General features: G+C 49.6%; 1 protein-coding gene across 3 annotated transcripts in view; it reads left to right on the top strand.

Annotated features, from left to right (window-relative positions):
- Window positions 1–21,017, top strand: part of LOC140427624 (homeobox protein PKNOX1-like) — a 404,309-nt gene that overhangs the window by 83,195 nt on the left and 300,097 nt on the right. For all 3 annotated transcript variants that reach the window (XM_072513041.1, XM_072513042.1, XM_072513043.1), the window contains exon 2: window positions 9,632–9,734. In XM_072513041.1, the coding sequence (XP_072369142.1) occupies window positions 9,632–9,734 (103 nt within the window). The remainder of the gene's footprint in view (window positions 1–9,631; window positions 9,735–21,017) is intronic.

Here is a 21,017-nt window from a genome sequence, read left to right as displayed (position 1 = left end):
TTGTATAAGTTAACCTAAGGGTTAAGACATGGCAGGAGATCCCAGACCCGTGTCATGCTGCTCTTGTGCGATGTGTGAGTTGAGGGACACGTCCACTGTCCCTGGCTCCTTCACATGCAAGAAGTGTGTCCAGTTGCAGCTCCTGTTAGACCACTTGACGGCTCTGGAGCTGCGGATGGACTCACTTTGGAGCATCCGCGATGCTGAGGACGTCGTGGATAGCACGTTTAACGAGTTGGTCACACCACAGGTGAAAGTTACTGAGGGAGATAGAAAATGGGTGACCAAAAGACAGAGCAAGAGTAGGAAGGCAGTGCAGGTGTCCTCTGCGGTCATCTCCCTGCAAAACAGATATACCGCTTTGGATACTGTTGAGGGAGTTTACTCACCAGGGGAAGGCAGCAGCAGCCAGGTTCATGGCACCATGGCTGGCTTTACTGCGCAAGAGGGCAGGAAGAAGAATGGCAGATTTCGTGAGGGCCACGAAGAATCCAGCACGAGTTGAGATATATATAACAATAACATATATTACAATAACATATATATACAACAGCAGCAGCAACTCCCTTGCTGCTCACTCTCCTCTAGCCAGTTTCAAACTGGCCAGCTCTATTTATGCAGGGAATCTGCTAATGATTTCTCCGCCCCCTCATTGGGGAAGCTCATACTCCCAAAGGATTGTGGGATTGCCATTAGTCCCCAGCCACAAAGCAGGCAGGTTATAACATCCCCCCCCCCCACAAGTCCAAGGAATCCACCGAAGACCCTGGCGAAGGAGGGTGTCGGACTCGTTTTGCCTCATTTGCACGAGGCGCTGGATCAGGCGGCGTGTAACGAGACGGAGACCGGCGCTTCCGTGATGAACGGCGTAACGGTTGTACATCCACGGCCCGTGGGCCCGAGGATTCCCCCTCTGAGGCGTCCTGTGTCTCCATCTCGGAGTCAGAGTCCGCTGCCTCTGCCATCTCGGCGTCTCTATCTCCGCGCGGTTCTGCAATGACCTGCGCAGGCTTTGAGTGCGGCACCAGAGGAAGATTGCGAGGACTACTTTCCATTGTTTCTGGTCCCTGTGGCTGTAGAAATGAGCTCCGGGGACAGGAAATCTTTGGAAGGGATAGTCTTCTGGACCGAACGTGGTCTACATGCTTGCGCTGGAGACGACCCTGGGCTTGCACCTGGTAAGATATAGGGCCCATTTGGCAAAAGATTACGCCAGGAACTCACTGGGCACCACCAGCAAAATTCCGAACGAACAGTGGGTCACTGGGCGCAAACTGCCGAATCGGCTGATGCCGCGAAAAACCCTGTCCCTGCCGTTCTTGTGTGCAGCGTATTTTTGCGTCAATGTCCGGGAAAACCATGCTAAGGTGGGTGCGAAGTCTCCGGCCCATTAGGAGTTCCACGGGAGCTACCCCAGTCACCGCATGTGGGGTGGTCCTATACGTAAACAAAAAATGAGCCAGTCTCATGTCCATCGACCCGGAAGACTGCTTCTTTAGGCCTCGTTTGAATGTCTGCACTGCGCGCTCCGCCAACCCATTTGAAGCCGGGTGGTATGGGGCGGTGCGGATATGGCGTATTGTTGCTAACTTTTGCCTTAGTTTAATTGCTCTGTTTTATCACCTTTGCTCTTGAGTCGCCAGGTATCTTTCTGATACCGCCGCGTGGTTCAAGTCCGAGTAATGATCAATAATCCAATACACCGATTAGTAAGATTTAAATCAAAGCACATTTATTATTCAGAGTAATCACTACTCATGCATAAATTCTACGTCTAAGCTACTTCTACGACTTAGGCCTATACTTAACTCGGAACTGGCCCACCAGGTCAGGGAAACGAATGGCCTTTCGTTCGGGTTCTGAGCCTGCGGGATTCGAAGTTGGTACAGATTGGAAGCTAGGAGCTCCTATCTCGTAGCGAGCGTTGAAGTAAGACTTACTCGATTTCAGCGATGGCTGGACCGGTCACTGTCAAGGGTTGGTTCGCGTTGCTGAGTGACCCGGTCAAGAAGAACGATTTGAACTTGGGCTTGATTCTTATAGTCCCCATGGGCTTCCCGCCTTTCGGGGCGGACCCTGTACCTGGTTCCAAGTGATTGGACTTTGTCCCAATCACTTGGTTCGATTTTCTCCAATGCTGGAGCGATTCCTTGATCGATGGGCGGTCTTGAGGTGGTCGTTCACCTCCCTTTGTGTAGGCTTCTGCTGGCGCCGACGAGTCTGGGTTGGCTTTATGTATCTAAATGTTGCTCATTGTTCCTGGAGATTGCTCATTAATATGCAGATGGGTGGTGTTTTGTTATGCTGATGGTTGCCGGTATCGATCTTGTCTGGCCTTTCCAGAGGTAAAAACACACTCAACCCTCAGCTGCTTGTTTGTGTCCTGTTGGCTTTGCCGTTCGCCATTCTAAATCGGGAGTTAGCCATTTTAACTGGCTACAGTATGCCATTCATCTTCATGAACCTCGCAAACTCCTCACTTGTGAATGGAGTGCCGTTATCCGTGACCAGCACCTCGGGGAGGTCATGTGTACTGAAAGACAAACGCATCTTCTCGATTGTTGCGCAGGACGTTGTGCCTACCATCTTATGCACCTCTAACCATTTAGACTGGGCATCGATTAATAGAAGGAACATGGATCCTTGAAAGGGAAATGCGCATGCAAGTGCTCCCAAGGAGGTCCTGGTCATTCCCAGTGATTTAGGGGCGTGGCCGGCGGAAGCTTCTGATGCTCCTGGCAAATGGAGCAGTTTTGGGCCACCTTCTCAATGTCGGTGTCGAGGCCTGGCCACCAGACATAACTCCGGGCCAACATTTTCACTTTGGCCACACCCGGATGCCAATTAGCAAGTCTCTTAGTATCTTGTCCTTTTTCCGGGACAATCACACGCGTCCCCCACAAGAGGATGCCGTCTTCCACGCTAAATTCTGACAGCATGGAGGAAAATGCCCGCAACTCACCTGGGAGCTGTCTATGCTGCCCACCATACAGGACTATGTGCCGAACCTTTGACAGGGCTGGCTCCATCTGGGCCCACTCACGAATCTGTGATGCCATGACAGGCAAGGTGTCCATAAAATTTAGAGTTGCGACCACCTCACCGGTCGTGGGGGTCGACATGGGGCCGGTCGATAAAGGCAATCGGCTCAGTGCATCGGCATTCGCTATCTGCGTTCCTGGTTTGTGCTCCAAAGAATAGTCGTATGCAGCAAGCAACAAAGCCCAGCGCTGGATCCGTGCGGAAGCAATGGGCGGTATTGGCTTATCCTCTCTGAAAAGCCCCAGCAGAGGCTTATGATCAGTCACGATAGTGAAGTGGTGGCCATACACATACTGGTGGAAGCGTTTCACTGCACAAACCACTGCCAGGCCCTACTTCTCGATCTGTGCGTACTTCTTTTCTGCTGCAGTCAATGTGCGGGAGGCGAAAGCTATCGGTCGCTCGGCCCCGTTCTCCATCGTGTGGGACAGGACGGCCCCAATACCATACGGGGATGCATCACGTGTGACGAGCAAAGGCTTTCCAGGATCATAGTGGGTTAGTAACCCAGGCGACGACAATTGTTGCTTTACCCGCCGGAAAGCGGTTTCTTGCGGCTGACCCCAAACCCAGGTATGATTCTTCTTTAGGTGCAACGGGGCCAGCGTAGTTGCCAGATTGGGGAGGAACTTCCCGTAATAGTTTACGAGGCCGAGAAAAGAACAAAGATGCGAAGTGTCAGTCAGGGGTGGAGGGAGGCCTGTTGAATTGCGTGCACCTTCTCTGCGACGGGGTGCAAACCTTTGCGGTCCACCCGATAACCCAGGTAGACTACTTCCTTCGCCTGAAAGACGCACTTTGTGCGACGTAAACGGACTCCAGCCTCCGAAAAGCGTCTAAGGACAGCCTCCAAATTTTCCAAATGTTCCTGCTCCGACGTCCCTGTAATCAAAACATCATCTAAGTAGACAGCGACACGTGGTAAACCTCTCAAGATGCCCTCCATAACGCGTTGAAAAATAGCGCAGGCAGAGGTACCCCAAAGGGCAAACATGTATATTCATACAGGCCCTGGTGTGTATTAATCGTTACATATGGCCAGGAGGCAGGGTCCAGCTCCAACTGTAGGTAGGCGTGACTCATATCTAATTTCGTGAACGAGAGTCCACCTGCAGCTTCGCGTAGAGATCCTCTATGCGAGGCATTGGATATCGGTCGAGCCGGGAAGCTGTATTCACTGTAAGTTTATAGTCGCCGCACAAGCGAACTGTGGCATCTGGCTTCATTACAGGTACAATTGGTGCTGCCCAGTCAGCGAAACGGACGGGCCTAATAATATCCAAAGTCTCCAAACGAGTGAGCTTCCCTTCTACCTTCTCGACAAGGTGTAAGGCACTGGGCGCCCCCAGAAATAGCGCGGTGTGGCCCCTGGATCGACTTGGATATGGGCTACGGCCCCTTTTATTTTCCTCAAACCGGGCTGGAATACATCTGGGTACCGCCCCAGCACCTCAGTCAACCCTCCAGACACTGTTTGGAGGATGTGCTGCCACTGCAGCCACAAATGGCGCAACCAGTCCCGACCCAACAGGCTGGGCCCGTGGCCGCGCACCACGATAAGTGGGAAACGCCCCTCCTGGCGTCCATAAACAACAGGGGTCATCGTCGTTCCTACAATGTCCAATGGTTCCCCCGTGTAGGTGGCCAACCTGGCCTGTGTGTCGGTTAATGTAAGCGTCTGTATACCCTGCTTGATGCGGTTGAATGTCCTCTGGGCGATCACGGAGACCGCTGCGCCAGTGTCCAACTCCATTGACCATTGACCTATACTGTCACCTTAATGGGGGCCACACGGGGAGCTGCCACACAATGCACCTGCAGGCAGTCGTCCTCCGTCTCCACGTCCTCGGGAGTAGTCGCCACAGGTTCATCCAAGTGGAAGGTATGGCCCCTGGGCTGGCACCAGTTTCTGTCGGAACGACGGCGCCTCTGGCGCCCCCAGGACCGGCAACCGTGTTGGGGTCGACGCCCACAAGTCTGACACGGACATGGCTCCTCGTCCATTGGTTCTGGAGAAGGCTCCCTTCGGGGAGGAATGTCCGGCGGCCACTGGCGTCGATCCGGACGTCGTCTCGCCCAAGGTGGTGCAGGGGGAACGCTTTCGGACGGAAGGGGTTGCGCCCCAAGGCATGCACCTCCATTCCCTGGGGCATTGGAACTGGTTCTGGGGGAGGTGGGACCAGTACAAATCGGACCGTCTGCACCTGGGCAGGACTGGAACCGATATCCATGGGGTGGGGGGGGGATGTTTGCTGGAGCTGTTCGGAGGGTTTACACTAATGTGACAGGGGGATGGGATCCAATGTAGGAAGTCGGAGGGAAGTAAAACGGGGCCAGAAACAAAAAGCAGTAAGGGGGGAAGTAAGGCAGAGAAGCCATAGTCAAAAATCAAAAAGGGCCACAGTGCAGGATACAGTGACTGAAGAGGGTGTGAAAAGGGAGGTGGCCAATGTAGGATTGAGGGTGTTGTACCTAAATGCACGCAGTATATGGAGCAAGGTAAATGAGCTTGTTGCGCACATTGAAATTGGCCGGTACGATGTGGGCATCACAGAGACGTGGCTGCAAGGGGATCAGGGCTGGGATCTAAATATCCAAGGATACATGTCCTATCGAAAGGACAGGCAGATGGGCAAAGGGGGCGGGGTTGCATTGTTAGTAAGGAATGAAGTTAAATCGATAGCAAGGAGCGATATAGGATCAGAAGGCACAGAATCTCTGTGGGTAGAATTGAGGAATCGCAAAGGTAAAAAGACCCTGATGGGAGTTATGTACAGGCCCCCTAGTAGTAGTCAGGTGTGGGGCAGAAAATAAATCAGGAGATAGAAAAGGCATGTAAAAAAGGCAATATTACAATAATCATGGGGGACTTCAATATGCAGGTGGACTGGGAAAATCAGGTTGGTAGTGGATCCCAAGAAAAGGAATTTGTGGAATATCTAAGAGATGGTTTTTTGGAGCAGCTTGTGACAGAGCCTACTAGGGAACAGGCAATTCTGGATTTGGTGATGTGTAATGAGGCAGACTTGATTAGGGAACTTTAAGGTGAAGGAACCCTTGGGGAGCAGTGACCACAATATGATAGAATTTACCCTGCAGTTTGAGAGGGAGAAGCTGCAATCAGATGTAACAGTATTACAATTAAATAAGGGTAACTACAAAGACATGAGGAAGGAGCTGGCCAGAGTTGATTGGAGAAGGAGCCTAGCAGGGAAGACAGTGGAACAGCAATGGCAGGAGGTTTTGAGGGTTATTAGGGAGGCACAACAGAAATTCATCCCAAGGAGGAGGAAACATGCTAAGGGGAGGACAAGGCATCCCTGACTGACAAGGGATGTCAAGGACAGCATAAAGGCTGAGGAAAAAGCATACAAAGTGGCGAGGATTAGTGGGAAACCAGAGGATTGGGAAGCCTTTAAAAGCGAGCAGAGGACAACTCAAAAAGCAATATGGGGGAGAAGGTGAAGTAAGAGTACAAGCTAGCTAGTAATATAAAGGAAGATAGGAAGAGATTTTTTTCAATATATAAAAGGTAAGAAAGAGGCAAAAATAGACATTGGACCAATAGAAAATGTGGCTGGAGAAGTAATAATAGGAAACAAAGAAATGGCAGACGAACTGAATAGTTACGTTGCATCAGTCTTCACGGTGGAAGACACCAGTGGGATGCTCGAGCTCCAGGATAACCAGGGGGCAGAGGTGAGTGCAGTGACCATTACGAAGGAGAAGGTTCTGGGGAAACTGAAAGGTCTGAAGGTGGATAAGTCACCTGGACCGGATGGACTACACCCCAGGGTCCTAAAAGAGATAGCTGAGGCAATTGTGGAGGCATTGGTGATGATCTTTCAGGAATCACTGGAGGCAGGAAGGGTCCCAGAGGACTGGAAGGTGGCTAATGTAACACCACTGTTTAAGAAGGGAGGGAGGCAGAAGACGTGAAACTATAGGCCGGTTAGCCTGACTTCGGTCATTGGTAAGATTTCAGAGTCTGTTATTAAAGATGAGATCGTGAAGCACTTGGAAGTGCATAAAATAGGACTGAGTCAGCACGGCTTCGTCAAAGGGAGGTCGTGTCTGACAAATCTGTTAAGAGTTCTTTGAGGAGGTAACAAGCAAGTTAGACAAAGGAGAATCAGTGGACGTGATTTATTTAGATTTACAGAAGGCCTTTAACAAGGTGCCGCATAGGAGACTTTTAAATAAGTTAAGATCCCATGGTGTTAAGGGTAACATCCTGGCATGGATAGAGGATTGGCTGACAGGCAGAAGGCAAAGAGTGGGGATAAATGGGTCTTTTTTACGATGGCAGCTGGTGACTAGTGGTGTGTCTCAGGGGTCTGTGCTGGGACCACACCTTTTTACAATATACATTAATGACCTGGAAGAAGGAACTGAAGGCACTGTTGCTAAGTTTGCAGATGATACAAAGATCTGTAGAGGGACAGGTAGTATTGAGGAAGCAGGCGTGCTGCAGAAGGACTTGGACAAGCTAGGAGAGTGGGCAATGAAGTGGCAAATGAAATACAATGTGGAAAAGTGTGAGGTTATACACTTTGGAAGGAGGAATCTAGGCATAGACTATTTTCTAAATGGGGAAATGCTTCGGAAAGCAGAAGCACAAAGGGACTTGGGAGTCCTTGTCCACGATTCTCTTAAGGTTAACAAGCAGGTTCAGTTGGCAGTTAAGAAGGCAAATGCAATGTTAGCATTCTTGTCAAGAGGGCTAGAATACAAGACCAGGGATGTACTTCTGAGGCTGTATAAGGCTCTGGTCAGACCCCATTTGGAGTATTGTGAGCAGTTTTGGGCCCCGTATCTAAGGAAGGATGTGCTGGCCTCGGAAAGGGTCCAGAGGAGATTCACAAGAATGATCCCTGGAATGAAGAACTTGTCGTATGAGGAATGGTTGAGGACTCTGGGTCTGTACTCGTTGGGAGTTTAAAAGGATGAGAGGGGATCTTATTGAAACTTACAGGATACTGCGAGGCCTGGATAGAGTGGATGTGGCGAGGATGTTTCCACTCGTAGGAAAAACTAGAACCAGAGGACACCATCTCAGACTAAAGGGACCATCCTTTAAAACAGAGATGAGGAGGAATTTCTTCAGCCAGAGGGTGGTGAATCTGTGGAACTCTTTGCCGCAGAAGGCTGTGGGAGGCCAAATCACTGAGTGTCTTTAAGACAGAGATAGATAGGTTCCTGATTAATAAGGGGATCAGGGGTTATGGAGGGAAGCCAGGGGAATGCGGATGAGAAAATATCAGCCATGATTGAATGGCGCAGCAGACTCGATGGGCCGAGTGGCCTAATTCTGCTCCTATGTCTTATGGTCTTATCGGTCAAAATCCTAAAATTCCCTCCCTAACAGCACTGTGAGTGTACCTACATCACATGGACTGTAGGGGTTCAAGAAGACAGTTCACCACCAGCATCTCGAGGGCAACTAGGGGTGGCCAAGCCAATCAGGCTCACATCCTATCAATGATAAATAAAATATAAAAATTGACTTCTCATTCGCTTCCTCATTTGTCCACTACCTTTGGAGATTTTGGACATGCAGGCCTCTGTTTCTGTACATGTCTCAGTGTTTTACTGTTTATTGGGTACACTCAACTTTTTTTGCATTATCTCCCACTTCTTCCTGTTCAACAGTTCTTCCTATTTTGTTTTTTTCACGCAGCATTGAAGCCCTCCAAAGTCTACTCCGCTGAAATCCAATTTCTTGACAGTTTTTATTATGTTCTGTGCTCATTTTAATTTTAAAAGTTAACAATGCAACCATAATTATCCACCAAATGCTCCTATATGTCAACTTCACTGTTTAATCCAGCCTGATTAGTTAGGAGTGAATCCAATATTTGCTTCTCCGTGTAAGTTTCATCGCAAGCTGTTAAAGAAATGATTCTTTTAAGTACTTCAATCATGTTTTCCACATATACATATTGTTGCCACTATTAATCTTTGTGTGACAGTGATTATAGCTTTGACCTTGGCACTAACCTTTGTCAACCCCCCATTTTACTCATTGGTGCCTTGTGACAAATTCCGAGCAATAAGGCTTTCCCTTCTCACTCTTCCACACACTGCCAATTCCCAATTCATTGCCACAGTAATATATAAAAATCCGTAATAATTTGTGCCGCCACACTGTGATTTGTGTACGTTAGTAATCACATCATGCATTTCTGAGCCCTCCCTCACTATCCACCCCACCATACACCATTCCATTAGAGGAGTGTGTTTGAATATTTTTGTAGGTGTACAGTATGTGCTGGTTTAATATTTTTGAGCAAAGGTTGTTGCTACAGAGTGGGTGAGACTCTGGTTTGTACCCAGTTTCTGATTTATACCACAAGCTCCACCCTGGAAAGCCCTGAAATCGATAAACAATTGATGATGGCCTACCCCGGGTGTACGGCTTCACCTTGAGGCAGCCTATTGCAGACTGATGGAGACACGGAGGAGGAATTCTGGCTTTGTGCCTTTGTCAGAACATGGTGGTTGTGATGAAAAATTAGAGAGAAAAAGCCAAAAGTTGTGAACCGTTTCTCAAACCAGTGTCTCCTTAACTTTCTTTCTGTAATTTCAGGGTCACTGTCTTCCTTCCTCATGATGCAAACATTGTTCCAGCTTCCCTTAGCACCATGATGGCTACGCAGCCAATTACCCTCGATTCCTACCCAGAGCAGCCGGTAAGACAGCTGCATTACAATACTTTATGTTCCTTTGGTACAATACTGACTTTATATCAAGACAATGTTTTTAAAAAAATGGTTTTGTATATGGTATAATTACAAATATGCACACACAAAAACAAAGCAAGTAAAAACACCTATCGAGAAAGGGGTTCCCCCCCATTACCTTTTTTTTTTACAAACAAAGCAGGGTGAGAGGGGCACCTGAGAGGTGTCCCTGATGCTATTTCCACTTTTTGGTTAGTTTTTTATCGCTGTAAAGCTGCATCAGTCTGGGTCGTTCCTCCTCCCTGTCCTTTCTTTCTCTTTTCGCCTAGCTGTGTTTATTGTGGCCATTATCCTCCCATGTGCTTTTCCCCAGTTTATGTTCCCTCCTCCTTTCTCCCTTCTGGTTCCCCTCTATTGCCCCCCCCCCCCATTCTTCTCTGCTACCCCCTTCCTTTCTTGCTGCGTCAAAATCCCTTCAACTCCAATTTCAAACTCCCTGGGGCTGGTTTCTCCGCACCCCATCGCCAAAATCGCCACCGAGGCAGAGAATCCAGTTCCCCTATTCCCCGGGCCCTGAAAAGCGCCGTACTCTGAGAGTACGCCGCGCCGCAAATCACCTACCAGCAGCCATTGCTGGAGGCCTGCTCGCCATTCTCCACCCCTGACCAGCCGAAGACCCGACGGCGTGGATCTAACATGGTCCTGCCAGTCAGGAAACAGGCATGACGGCTGCGGACTCAGTCTGCAGCCACCGTGGTCGGGCGCGGGCCGATCGGAGGGCAGGGGGGGCCTTATACGCGGCTGGGCAATTTTTGGGCGGGCGGTCCGGGTCAGGCACGCGGCCGATCGGGTGCACTATGTTGAGGGTCCAGCTCCGCGGTCCGAGTCCGCCATGGAGCACGGCATGGTCGCTGGAGGCCGCCGCCGTGCGCATGCGTGGCCTCCGACCCGGAAGTGCAGGGGCCCGTATCTGCAGCAAAAGCTGCAAGTTTAGGCTGGTTCAATGCTAGCCCCCTGCAGGGCTGGGAATATATGGCCCTTTAACGCCAGTTTTTCTGGCGTGAAAGGCCACAGTTTTTATGACATTGTGGGGACATAGCCCCAAAAGCAGACATTCCAGCCCCTGGTCTTCCTCCCACTTCCTCCTTGTCGTGTCCAGTTCAGTGTCGGCCATCTCTATCAGTCGTTCGTACATGTCACTACAGTTCCCTCTGCCTAGAATGTCTGCGTCCAGTAGTAGTTCTTTTTTTTAAAAAATATGTTTTATTAAAGTTTTTCGATCAAAAAGAATTTTCCATTTTTACAACTTTGTAACAAAATGTACATTGACCGTTATTTGAACAATATCCAGTAGTTCTTCTAATAGTCTCTGTTACAGCAGTCGCGGGTATGTCCTTGTCTGCTTTCTTAGGACATTTTTAAGCTGCAGGTACCTTAGTTCGTTGCCCATTGCTCGCTGGAATTTCTCCGTCAGTTTGTCCAGTGTTGTGATCCTACCGCTAATATATAGGTCCCTGACTGTCAATGTCCCCCCGTCCTGTCTCCATCTGTGAAAGGTGGAGTCAATGAGTGCCAGCGTGAGCCTGTGGTTATTGCAGGTGGGGGCTTTGTCAGACATTTCATTCAGGCTGAATTGCTGCCGTAGTTGTTTCCAGGTCTGGAGGGCAGCTACCACCACTGGGCCGCTTGAGTGTTTCTTGGATGAGAATGGGAGTGCCGCCATGGCAAGGGCCCGGAGCAAGGTCCCCATGCTGGAGGCTTCCTCCACGCGCACCCACTCAGCTTCTGGCCCCTTTATCCATCCCATCACTCTTGCTGCTGTCGTTTCCCAGTGATAGCAGTGTAGGTTTGGGAGGGCTAGGCCCCCTGGATTTTATTTTCCTTAGGACCTTCTTTGGGATCCTAGCATTCTTCCCCCCAGCCCCTCATACGAACACCATAATTAGTTTGTCCGGTGAGTTTGAAATGGCCTTCGGGACATAGATCACGATGGATCTAAGTAGGAAGAAGTACTCCGGCAGCATGTTCATTTTGATGGTCTGCACTCTCCCCGCCCGAGGGACTGGGAGTGTGTGCCATCTCTGCAGGTCCTTCTTTACTTCCTCTGTCAGACTGGTCAGGTTGTGGATTCCCGTCCAGTGATGAGCGATGTGGATCCCCAGGTAGCGGAATTTGTGTCGGGCTTGTTTAAACAGCAGTCCCACCAGTGCTGCCCCTCCCCCTTGCGGGTTCACCAGGAAGATCTCGCTTTTGCTTCAGCCTTTAGCCCAAACTGTTTCAGGATGCGATGATTCCTTCCATGCTGCTTTGTGGGTTCGGGATGAAGAGGAGCAGGTCATCTGCATCGAGCGAGACTCTGCTCGCTGCCTATTCTTTGGATCCCCCTCCAGTTCTTTGCTGTTCTGAGTGTGATCGCTAGTGGTTCGATTGCTAGGGCGAACAGCAACGGGGACAACGGGCATCCCTGCCTGGTGCCCCTGTCAGCTGGAAGTATTGGGAGTTGGTGTTGTTGGTCCATATGCGTGCCATGGTAGCGTTGTACAGGAGCTTCCCAGGAGGTAAATCCTGTTCCGAACCCGAACCGTTCCAGTACCTCTATGAGATACTTCCACTCGACTTTGTCGAAGGCTTTTTCTGCGTCCAGGGAGACGATCACCTCAGGTGTTCTCTCCCCGGATGGGGTCATGATCACCTTCAGCGGGCGCCTGATGTTCGATGTTAGCTGACCACCTTTGACAAAGCCCCTTTAATCCTCTGCGACCACCTCTGGTACGCAGTCCTCCAGTCGCCTGGCTGCGATCTTGGCCAGTATTTTGGCATCTACATTTAGTAGTGAGATGGGTCTGTATGAACCGCACTCCATTGGGTCTTTGTCTTTCGTAGGTATTAGCGAGATTGAGGCTTGTGGCAGCATGGGTGGCAGTGTGCCCCTCACCAGTGAGTCTGTGAACATCTCCTGGAGGTGCGGGGCCAGTGCTGTCGCAAATTGTTTGTAGAAGTCCATCGGGAACCCGTCCGGTCCCGGCGCCTTCCCTGCCTGTATGGAGCTAATACTCTCCATGACCTCTCCCAGTTCTAGCAGTGGTTCCAGGCCCCGTTTCCTGTTCTCCCCACGACTGGCATGTCCAGTCCATTGAGGAACTGTTTCATCCCCGAGTCCCTGCTGGGCTCTGAGGTGTCCCTGGTAAAAGGCCTCAAAGGTTTTGTTGACCTTGTCGGGTCTGTTTCTAATGTGCCTCTGCTGACTCTAATTTGCGCGATCTCTGTTGTGGCATCCTGCTTACTTAGATGGTGCGTCAGCAGGCGGCTGGCTTTGTCTCCGTATTCGTATAGGGTCCCCCGTGCCTGGCGGAGTTGGTGCATCGCTTTCCTCGTGGAGAGCAGGTCAAAGTCCATTTGTAGCTTTTTCCTCTCCACCAGGAGCTCTATAGTCGGGGCCTCGGAGTATTTACGCTACCTGCAGTATGGAGTCGCCCAGCTGCTGCCTAGTCGCTCTCTCCTCCCTGTCTCTGCACTTTAGAGGCAATAATTTCCCCTCTAACGGCGGCCTTTAGCACCTCCCAGAACGTGGAGGGTGAGACCTCCCCATTCTAGTTTATCTTTATATATTCAGCTACGACCTGCGATATTTTCTCACTGAAGACCTTGGCCAGTAGGGCGTTGTCCAACCTCCAAGTGGGGCATTGGGCACTGCCTGTCTCCAATCTCACATCCATATAATATGGAGCATGGTCGGAGATTACGATTGCGGAGTATTCCACCTTGACCAGCCCTGGAAGCACCGATTTTCCCCACCGCAAAGAAGTTGATCCTAGAGTATACAATATGCACTGGGAAAAAGAAGGACAACTCCTTCTTTCCTGGGTGGGTGAACATCCAAGGGTCCACCGCCCCCATCTGCTCCATGAAACGACCGAGTTCCTTCACCATGTTTGAGGTCTTTCCCGTTTCGACCTGTTTGTCCGTGAGTCCTATACACAGTTAAAGCCCCACCCCATGATCAGTCGGTGCGTCGCTATGTCGGGGATTTCCGCCATGGTCTTTTTTATGAATTTCGTGTTGTCCCAGTTGGGAGTGTACACGTTAACAAGGACTACCGGTGCCCGGTCTAGGGCCCCGCTGACCATGACAAACATCCCCCTCGGTCTGTAACTGCCTTTGTCGAACATCGTCCTCTTACTGATTAGTATTGCCCCCCCCCCCCCCCCCCCCCGAGCCCTCGTCCCGTAACAGGAACGGTAGGCCTGTCCCACCCAGCCCTTCTTTACCCGCAGTCGGTCCTGCTCTCTCAGGTGTCTCTCTTGGAGAAATACTCTGTCGGTTTTCATGTTTCTTAGGTGGGTGAAGACTCTGCATCTTTTCACTGGGCCGTTAAGTCCCCTGAGGTTCCAGGTGACTACCCTGATGGGGACTATTTGCCCCACCCCCCCCACTCCTGTGGGATTAACATAGAACATATAAAAATATAGCACAGAACAGGCCCTTCGGCCCAAGATGTTGTGCCAAACCTTTTTACTAGATTAATCATAGATTATCATAGAATTTACAGTGGAGAAGGAGGCCATTCGGCCCATTGAGTCTGCACCGGCTCTTGGAAAGAGCACCCTGCCCAAGGTCAACACCTCCACCCACCACTAAGGGCAATTTTGGACACTAAGGGCAATTTATCACGGCCAATCCACCGAACCTGCACATATTTGGACTGTGGGAGGAAACCGGAGGAAACCCACGCACACACGGGGAGGATGTGCAGACTCCGCACAGACAGTGACCCAAGCTGGAATCGAACCTGGGACCCTGGAGCTGTGAAGCAATTGTGCTATCCACAATGCTACCCTGCTGCCCTTAAGAACAAATTAATCTACACTATATCATTCTACCATGATCCATGTACCTATCCAATAGCTGCTTGAAGGTCCCTAATGTTTCCGACTCAACTACTTCCACAGGCAGTGCATTCCATGCCCCCACTACTCTCTGGGTAAAAAACCTACCTCTGACATCCCCCCTATATCTTCCACCATTCACCTTAAATTTTTGTCCCCTTGTAATGGTTTGTTCCACCCGGGGAAAAAGCCTCTGACTGTCCACTCGATCTGTTCCCCTGATCATCTTATAAACCTCTATCAAGTCGCCCCTCATCCTTCTCCGTTCTAATGAGAAATGGCCTAGCACCCTCAACCTTTCCTCGTAAGACCTACTCTCCATTCCAGGCAACATCCTGGTAAATCTCCTTTGCACCTTTTCCAAAGCTTCCACATCCTTCTTAAAATGAGGCGACCAGAACTGTACACAGTACTCCAAATGTGGCCTTACCAAAGTTTTGTACAGCTGCATCATCACCCCACGGCTCTTAAATTCAATCCCTCTGTTAATGAACGCTAGCACACCATAGGCCTTCTTCACAGCTCTATCCACTTGAGTGGCAACTTTCAAAGATGTATGAACATAGACGCCAAGATCTCTCTGCTCCTCCACATTGCCAAGAACTCTACCGTTAACCCTGTATTCCGCATTCATACTTGCCCTTCCAAAATGGACAACCTCACACTTTTCAGGGTTAAACTCCATCTGCCACGTCTCAGCCCAGCTCTGCATCCTATCTATGTCTCTTTGCAGCCGACAACAGCCCTCCTCACTTTCCACAACTCCACCAATCTTCATATCGTCTGCAAATTTACTGACCCATCCTTCAACTCCCTCATCCAAGTCATTAATGAAAATCACAAACAGCAGAGGACCCAGAACTGATCCCTGGGACCCAGGACTGATCCATACTTACCTGGTGGATGCGCCCGTGCCCTCCTGGTATTCCCTTTGTTAGGGGGACGTTCAAGATGGCCACAGTCACTGTTCTCCCCACGTGGTTGGACCCCTGCGCTCCAGGGTTTTCTTTTGTCCAGGTGGCACCCAACATGGCCACCAACCATGCGTCCGCCATGTGGATATGCCCCTGCACACCGGGATCTCCCTTCGCTCAGAGACCATATTAATTGGTTGCTTGCAGTGCGTCTTTGCTCCGGGCCCCTGGTTGTGGCCTTTGTAGCCATATTGTTGCTTTTGCTCCGCTCCTCCTGTTTTTTTTTCTTTCCCTCTGTCCCCTTCCCATCCTCTGTCTCCCCCTCCCCCCACCTGTGCCCTCCCCTCTGTCCCCCTTCCCCTAGCTCTTATCCCCCTTTGCTCCCCCGTCCCCGCTGGGGGGTGCGCCGCGGCCTCTATCTGCTGCATGCTCCCGACACTAGCTTTCCCGCTAGTGGTGGTGACCCCCCCCCCCCTTCCCGGCCAGTACACCGATTGCCATGCTCTTCTTCTACATCTCTACAAGTCCTTTGTGGATTTGTGCAAGAATGTCTTGTCTAAGATATTATGGAATTACAATGCAGTCCCCTTTTAATAGAAAGTCGTCTATTGTTGTTAATTCTCTGATGTTGCGAATGTTTGCACATTTCCCTTTAGGCCAGTCAGTACATAGATATTGTATCACTTGCTGAAGTGTCGTATCTCGCAGAGTTTCTGCCGTGATTATTTGTAGTTTAGTATCTGTGACAGGTAGCGTTGAATTTTAATGTCATCACTCTGAACTATGAGGCAGCATGAACCTTTTGTTGCTATTTTATTTCCATTGTAGTCTGTTAACCCAGACATTGGCAAAGTTAGGGGCGCGGCCCGCAGGGTGGGTCATAGGCGGGTGTCGGGAGGGTCAAAGAACAAAGAACGAAGAAAATTACAGCACAGGAACAGGCCCTTCGGCCCTCCCAGCCTGCGCCGATCCAGATCCTTTATCTAAACCTGTCTTCTATTTTCCAAGGATCTACTTCTCTCTGTTCCACGCCCGTTCATATATCTGTCGAGATGCATCTTAAATGATGCTATCGTGCCCGCCTCTACCACTTCCGCTGGCAAAGCGTTCCAGGCACCCACCACCCTCTGTGTAAAAAACTTTCCACGCACATTTCCCTTAAACTTTCCCCCTCTCACCTTGAAATCGTGACCCCTTGTAATTGACACCCCCACTCTTGGAAAAAGCTTGTTGCTATCCACCCAGTCCATACCTCTCATAATTTTGTAGACCTCAATCAGGTCCCCCACAACCTCCGTCTTTCCAACTAAAACAATCCTAATCTACTCAACCTTTCTTCATAGCTAGCACCCTCCATCCCAGGGAACATCCTGGTGAATCTCCTCTGCACCCTCTCTAAAGCATCCACATCCTTCTGGTAATGTGGCGACCAGAACTGCACGCAGTATTCCAAATGTGGCCTAACCAAAGTCCTATACAACTGTAACATGACCTGCCGACTCTTGTACTCAATACCCCGTCCGATGAAGGAAAGCATGCTGTATGCCTTCTTGACCACTCTATCGACCTGCGTTGCCACCTTCAGGGTACAATGGATCTGAACTCCCAGATCTCTCTGTACATCAATTTTCCCCAGGACTCTTCCATTGACCGTATAGTCCGCTCTTGAATTAGATCTTCCCAAATGCATCACCTCGCATTTGCCTGGATTGAACTCCATCTGCCATTTCTCTGCACAACTCTCCAATCTATCTATATTTTGCTGTATTCTCTGACAGTCCTCCTCGCTATCTGCAACTCCACCAATCTTAGTATCATCTGCAAACTTGCTAATCAGACCACCTACACCTTCGTCCAGATCATTTATGTATATCACAAACAACAGTGGTCCCAGCAAGGATCCCTGTGGAACACCACTAGTCACCTTTCTCCATTTTGAGACGCTCCCTTCCACCACTACTCTCTGTCTCCTGTTGCCCAGCCAGTTCTTTATCCATCTAGCTAGTACACCCTGAACCCGATACGACTTCACTTTTTCCATCAACCTGCCTTGGGAAACATTTTCAACGCCTTACTGAAGTCCATGTATATGACATCTCCAGCCCTTCCCTCATCAATTAACTTTGTCACTTCCTCAAAGAATTCTATTAGGTTTGTAAGACATGACCTTCCCTGCACAAAACCATGTTGCCTATCACTGATAAGTCTATTTTCTTCCAAATGTGAATAGATCCTAAGCCTTAGTATCTTCTCCAACAGTTTGCCTACCACTGACATCAAGCTCACAGGTCTATAATTCCCTGGATTATCCCTGCTACCCTTCTTAAACAAAGGGCCAGCATTAGCAATTCTCCGGTCCTCCGGGACCTCACCCGTGCTCAAGGATGCTGCAAAGATATCTGTTAAGGCCCCAGCTATTTCGTCCCTCGCTTCCCTCAGTAACCTGGGATAGATCCCATCCGGACCTGGGGACTTGTCCACCTTAATGCCTTTTAGAATACCCAAAACGTCCCCCTTACTTATGCCGACTTGACCTAGAGTATTTAAACATCCATCCCTAGCCTCAACATCCGTCATGTCCCTCTCCTTGGTGAATACCGATGCAAAGTACTCATTAAGAATCTCACCCATTTCCTCTGACTCCACGCATAAATTCCCTCTTTTGTCTTTGAGTCGGCCAATCCTTTCTCTAGTTACCCTCTTGCTCCTTCTATACGAATAAAAGGCTTTGGGATTTTCCTTCACCCTGTTAGCCAAAGATATTTCATGACCCCTTTTAGCCCTCTTTATTGAGCGTTTGAGATTTATCCTACTTTCCCGATATTCCTCCAAAGCTTCATCAGTTTTAAGTCGTCTAGATCTTATGTATGCTTCCTTTTTCATCTTAGCTAGTCTCACATTTCCACCCGTCATCCATGGTTCCCTAATCTTGCCATTTCTATCCCTCATTTGCACAGGGACATGTCTGTCCTGCACTCTAATTAACCTTTCCTTAAAAGGCTCCCACGTTTCAAATGTGGATTTACCCTTAAACAGCTGCTCCCAATTCACATTCCCTAGCTCCTGCCGAATTTTGTTATACTTGGCCTTTCCCCAATTTAGCACTCTTTCTTTTAGGACCACTGTCGTCTTTGTCCATGAGTATTCTAAAACTTACGGAATTGTGATCGCTATTCCCAAAGTAATCACCGACTGAAATTTCAACCACCTGGCCGGGGTCATTCCCCAATACCAGGTCCAGTATGGCCCCTTCCCGAGTTGGACTATTTACATACTGCTCTAAAAAACTCTCCTGAATGCTCCTTACAAATTCTGCACCATCTACGCCTCCAACACTACATGAGTCCCATTCAATGTTGGGGAAGTTAAAATCTCCCATCATGACCACCCTATTGCTCCTACATTTTTCTATAATCTGTCTACATATTTGTACCTCTATTTCACACTCACTTTTGGGAGGCCTGTAGTAAAGTCCCAACAATGTTACTGCACCCTTCCTATTCCTTAGCTCTACCCATATTGCCTCAGTGCTCGAATCCTCCATCGTGCCCTCCTTAATCACAGCTGTCAAATCATCTCTGACCAGTAATGCAACTCCTCCACCCCTTTTACCTCCCTCTCTATCCCTCCTGAAGCATCTATACCCTGGGATATTTAGTTGCCAGTCTTGCCCTTCCCTCAACCAAGTCTCAGTAATACCAATAACATATTCCCAGGTACTAATCCAAGCCTTAAATTCATCTGCCTTACCTGCTACACTTCTCGCATTGAAACAAATGCACCTCAGACCACCTGTCCCTTTGCGTTCATCATCTCTTCCCTGTCTACTCTTCCCCTTAGTCACATTGAGTTTATTATCTGATACCTTATTGGCTTTAGTTGCTGCCTCTTTACTGACCTCTAATTTCCTAATCTGGTTCCCACCCCCCTGCCACATTAGGTTAAAACCTCCCCAACAGTGTTAGCAAAAACACCCCCTAGGACATTGGTTCCAGTCCTGCCCAGGTGTAGACCATCCGATTTGTAATGGTCCCACCGCCCCTAGAACCGGTTCCAATGTCCCAAAATCTGAACCCCTCCCTCCTGCACCATCTCTCAAGCCAGTATTCATTCTGACTATTCTTGAATTTCTACTCTCGTGGCACTGGTAGCAATCCTGAGATTACTACCTTTGAGGTTCTACTTTTTAATTTATCTCCTAACTCCCTAAATTCTGCTTGTATGACCTCATCCCATTTTTTACATATATCGTTGGTGCCTATATGCACCACGACAACTGGCTGTTCACCCTCCCCCTTCAGTATGTCCTGCAGCTGATCTGAGACATCCCTGACCCATGCACCCGGGAGGCAACATACCATTCGGGAGTCTCGTTTTCGACCACAGAAACGCCTGTCTACTCCCCTTACGATTGAATCCCCTATGACTATAGCCCTGCCAGACTTTTTTCCGCCCTTCTGTGCAGCAGAGCCAGCCACGGTGCCATGAGCCTGGCTACTTGACAAATATATGAATAGGATGGGAATAGAAGGATACGGACCCAGGAAGTGTAGAAGATTGTAGTTTAGTCGGGCAGCATGGTCGGCACGGGCTTGGAGGGCCGAAGGGCCTGTTCCTGTGCTGTACATTTCTTTGTTCTTTGTTCTTTGTACTACTGCCTTCCCCTGGTGAGTCATCTCCCCCAATAGTATCCAAAACGGTATACCTGTTTTGGAGGGAGATGACCGCAGGGGACACCTGCACTGCCTTCCTGCTCTTACTCTGCCATTTGGTCACCCATTCCCTGTCTCCCTTACCAATCCTAATCTGCGGTGTGACCAACTCACTGAACGTGCTATCCACGACTTCCTCAGCATCGCGGATGCTCCAAAGTGAGTCCATCCGCAGCTCCAGAGCCGTCATGCGGTCTAACAGGAGCTGCGGCTGGACACACTTCCCGCACGTGAAGGAGTCAGGGGCATCGGCCGCGTCCCTGAAGTCCCACATTGAGCAAGAGGAACATAACACGGGTCTGGGATCTCCTGCCGTTTTTACACTCCCAACAGTAAGTTTTTACAAAAATTATTTACTCCCCTTCTCAGCAAGCACTCACTCAGCAACCACTGCGCCCCGCACAATAACACCTCAGGGAAAGGAAAAACTACTTACCAGTCACAGCCAATCACTTACCTGCAGGCCGTGACGTCATGGTTCAACTTCTTTCTACTTCTACCTGCCGTCGAGTCTCCCTCTTGATCTTTACTCGGCTGGGATCCTTACAGTGATTGTCTTTTTTTTTGGTTAGAGGAGGAGGTTGGGAGGGAAACACTGAAGAAGTGTTTTGGGTTTAACTGTCACTTGACAACAGCTCCTCCACAAACCACCTTTTGGATGCAGTGACCGCAATACACGGACGCAAATTTTCCCCGCAACAGCCAATCAGCATCTCCGCTCTACTGCCCTCTGCTGAATGCTTGCCTTGACTTGAACACCGAGGGTATCTTGCTCAGTTA

Source organism: Scyliorhinus torazame, chromosome 8, assembly GCF_047496885.1.
Source record: "Scyliorhinus torazame isolate Kashiwa2021f chromosome 8, sScyTor2.1, whole genome shotgun sequence".
NCBI lineage: Eukaryota > Metazoa > Chordata > Chondrichthyes > Carcharhiniformes > Scyliorhinidae > Scyliorhinus > Scyliorhinus torazame.
The sequence above is the reverse complement of the archived record's forward strand: the minus strand, read 5'-3'. Positions and strand labels throughout refer to the sequence as shown.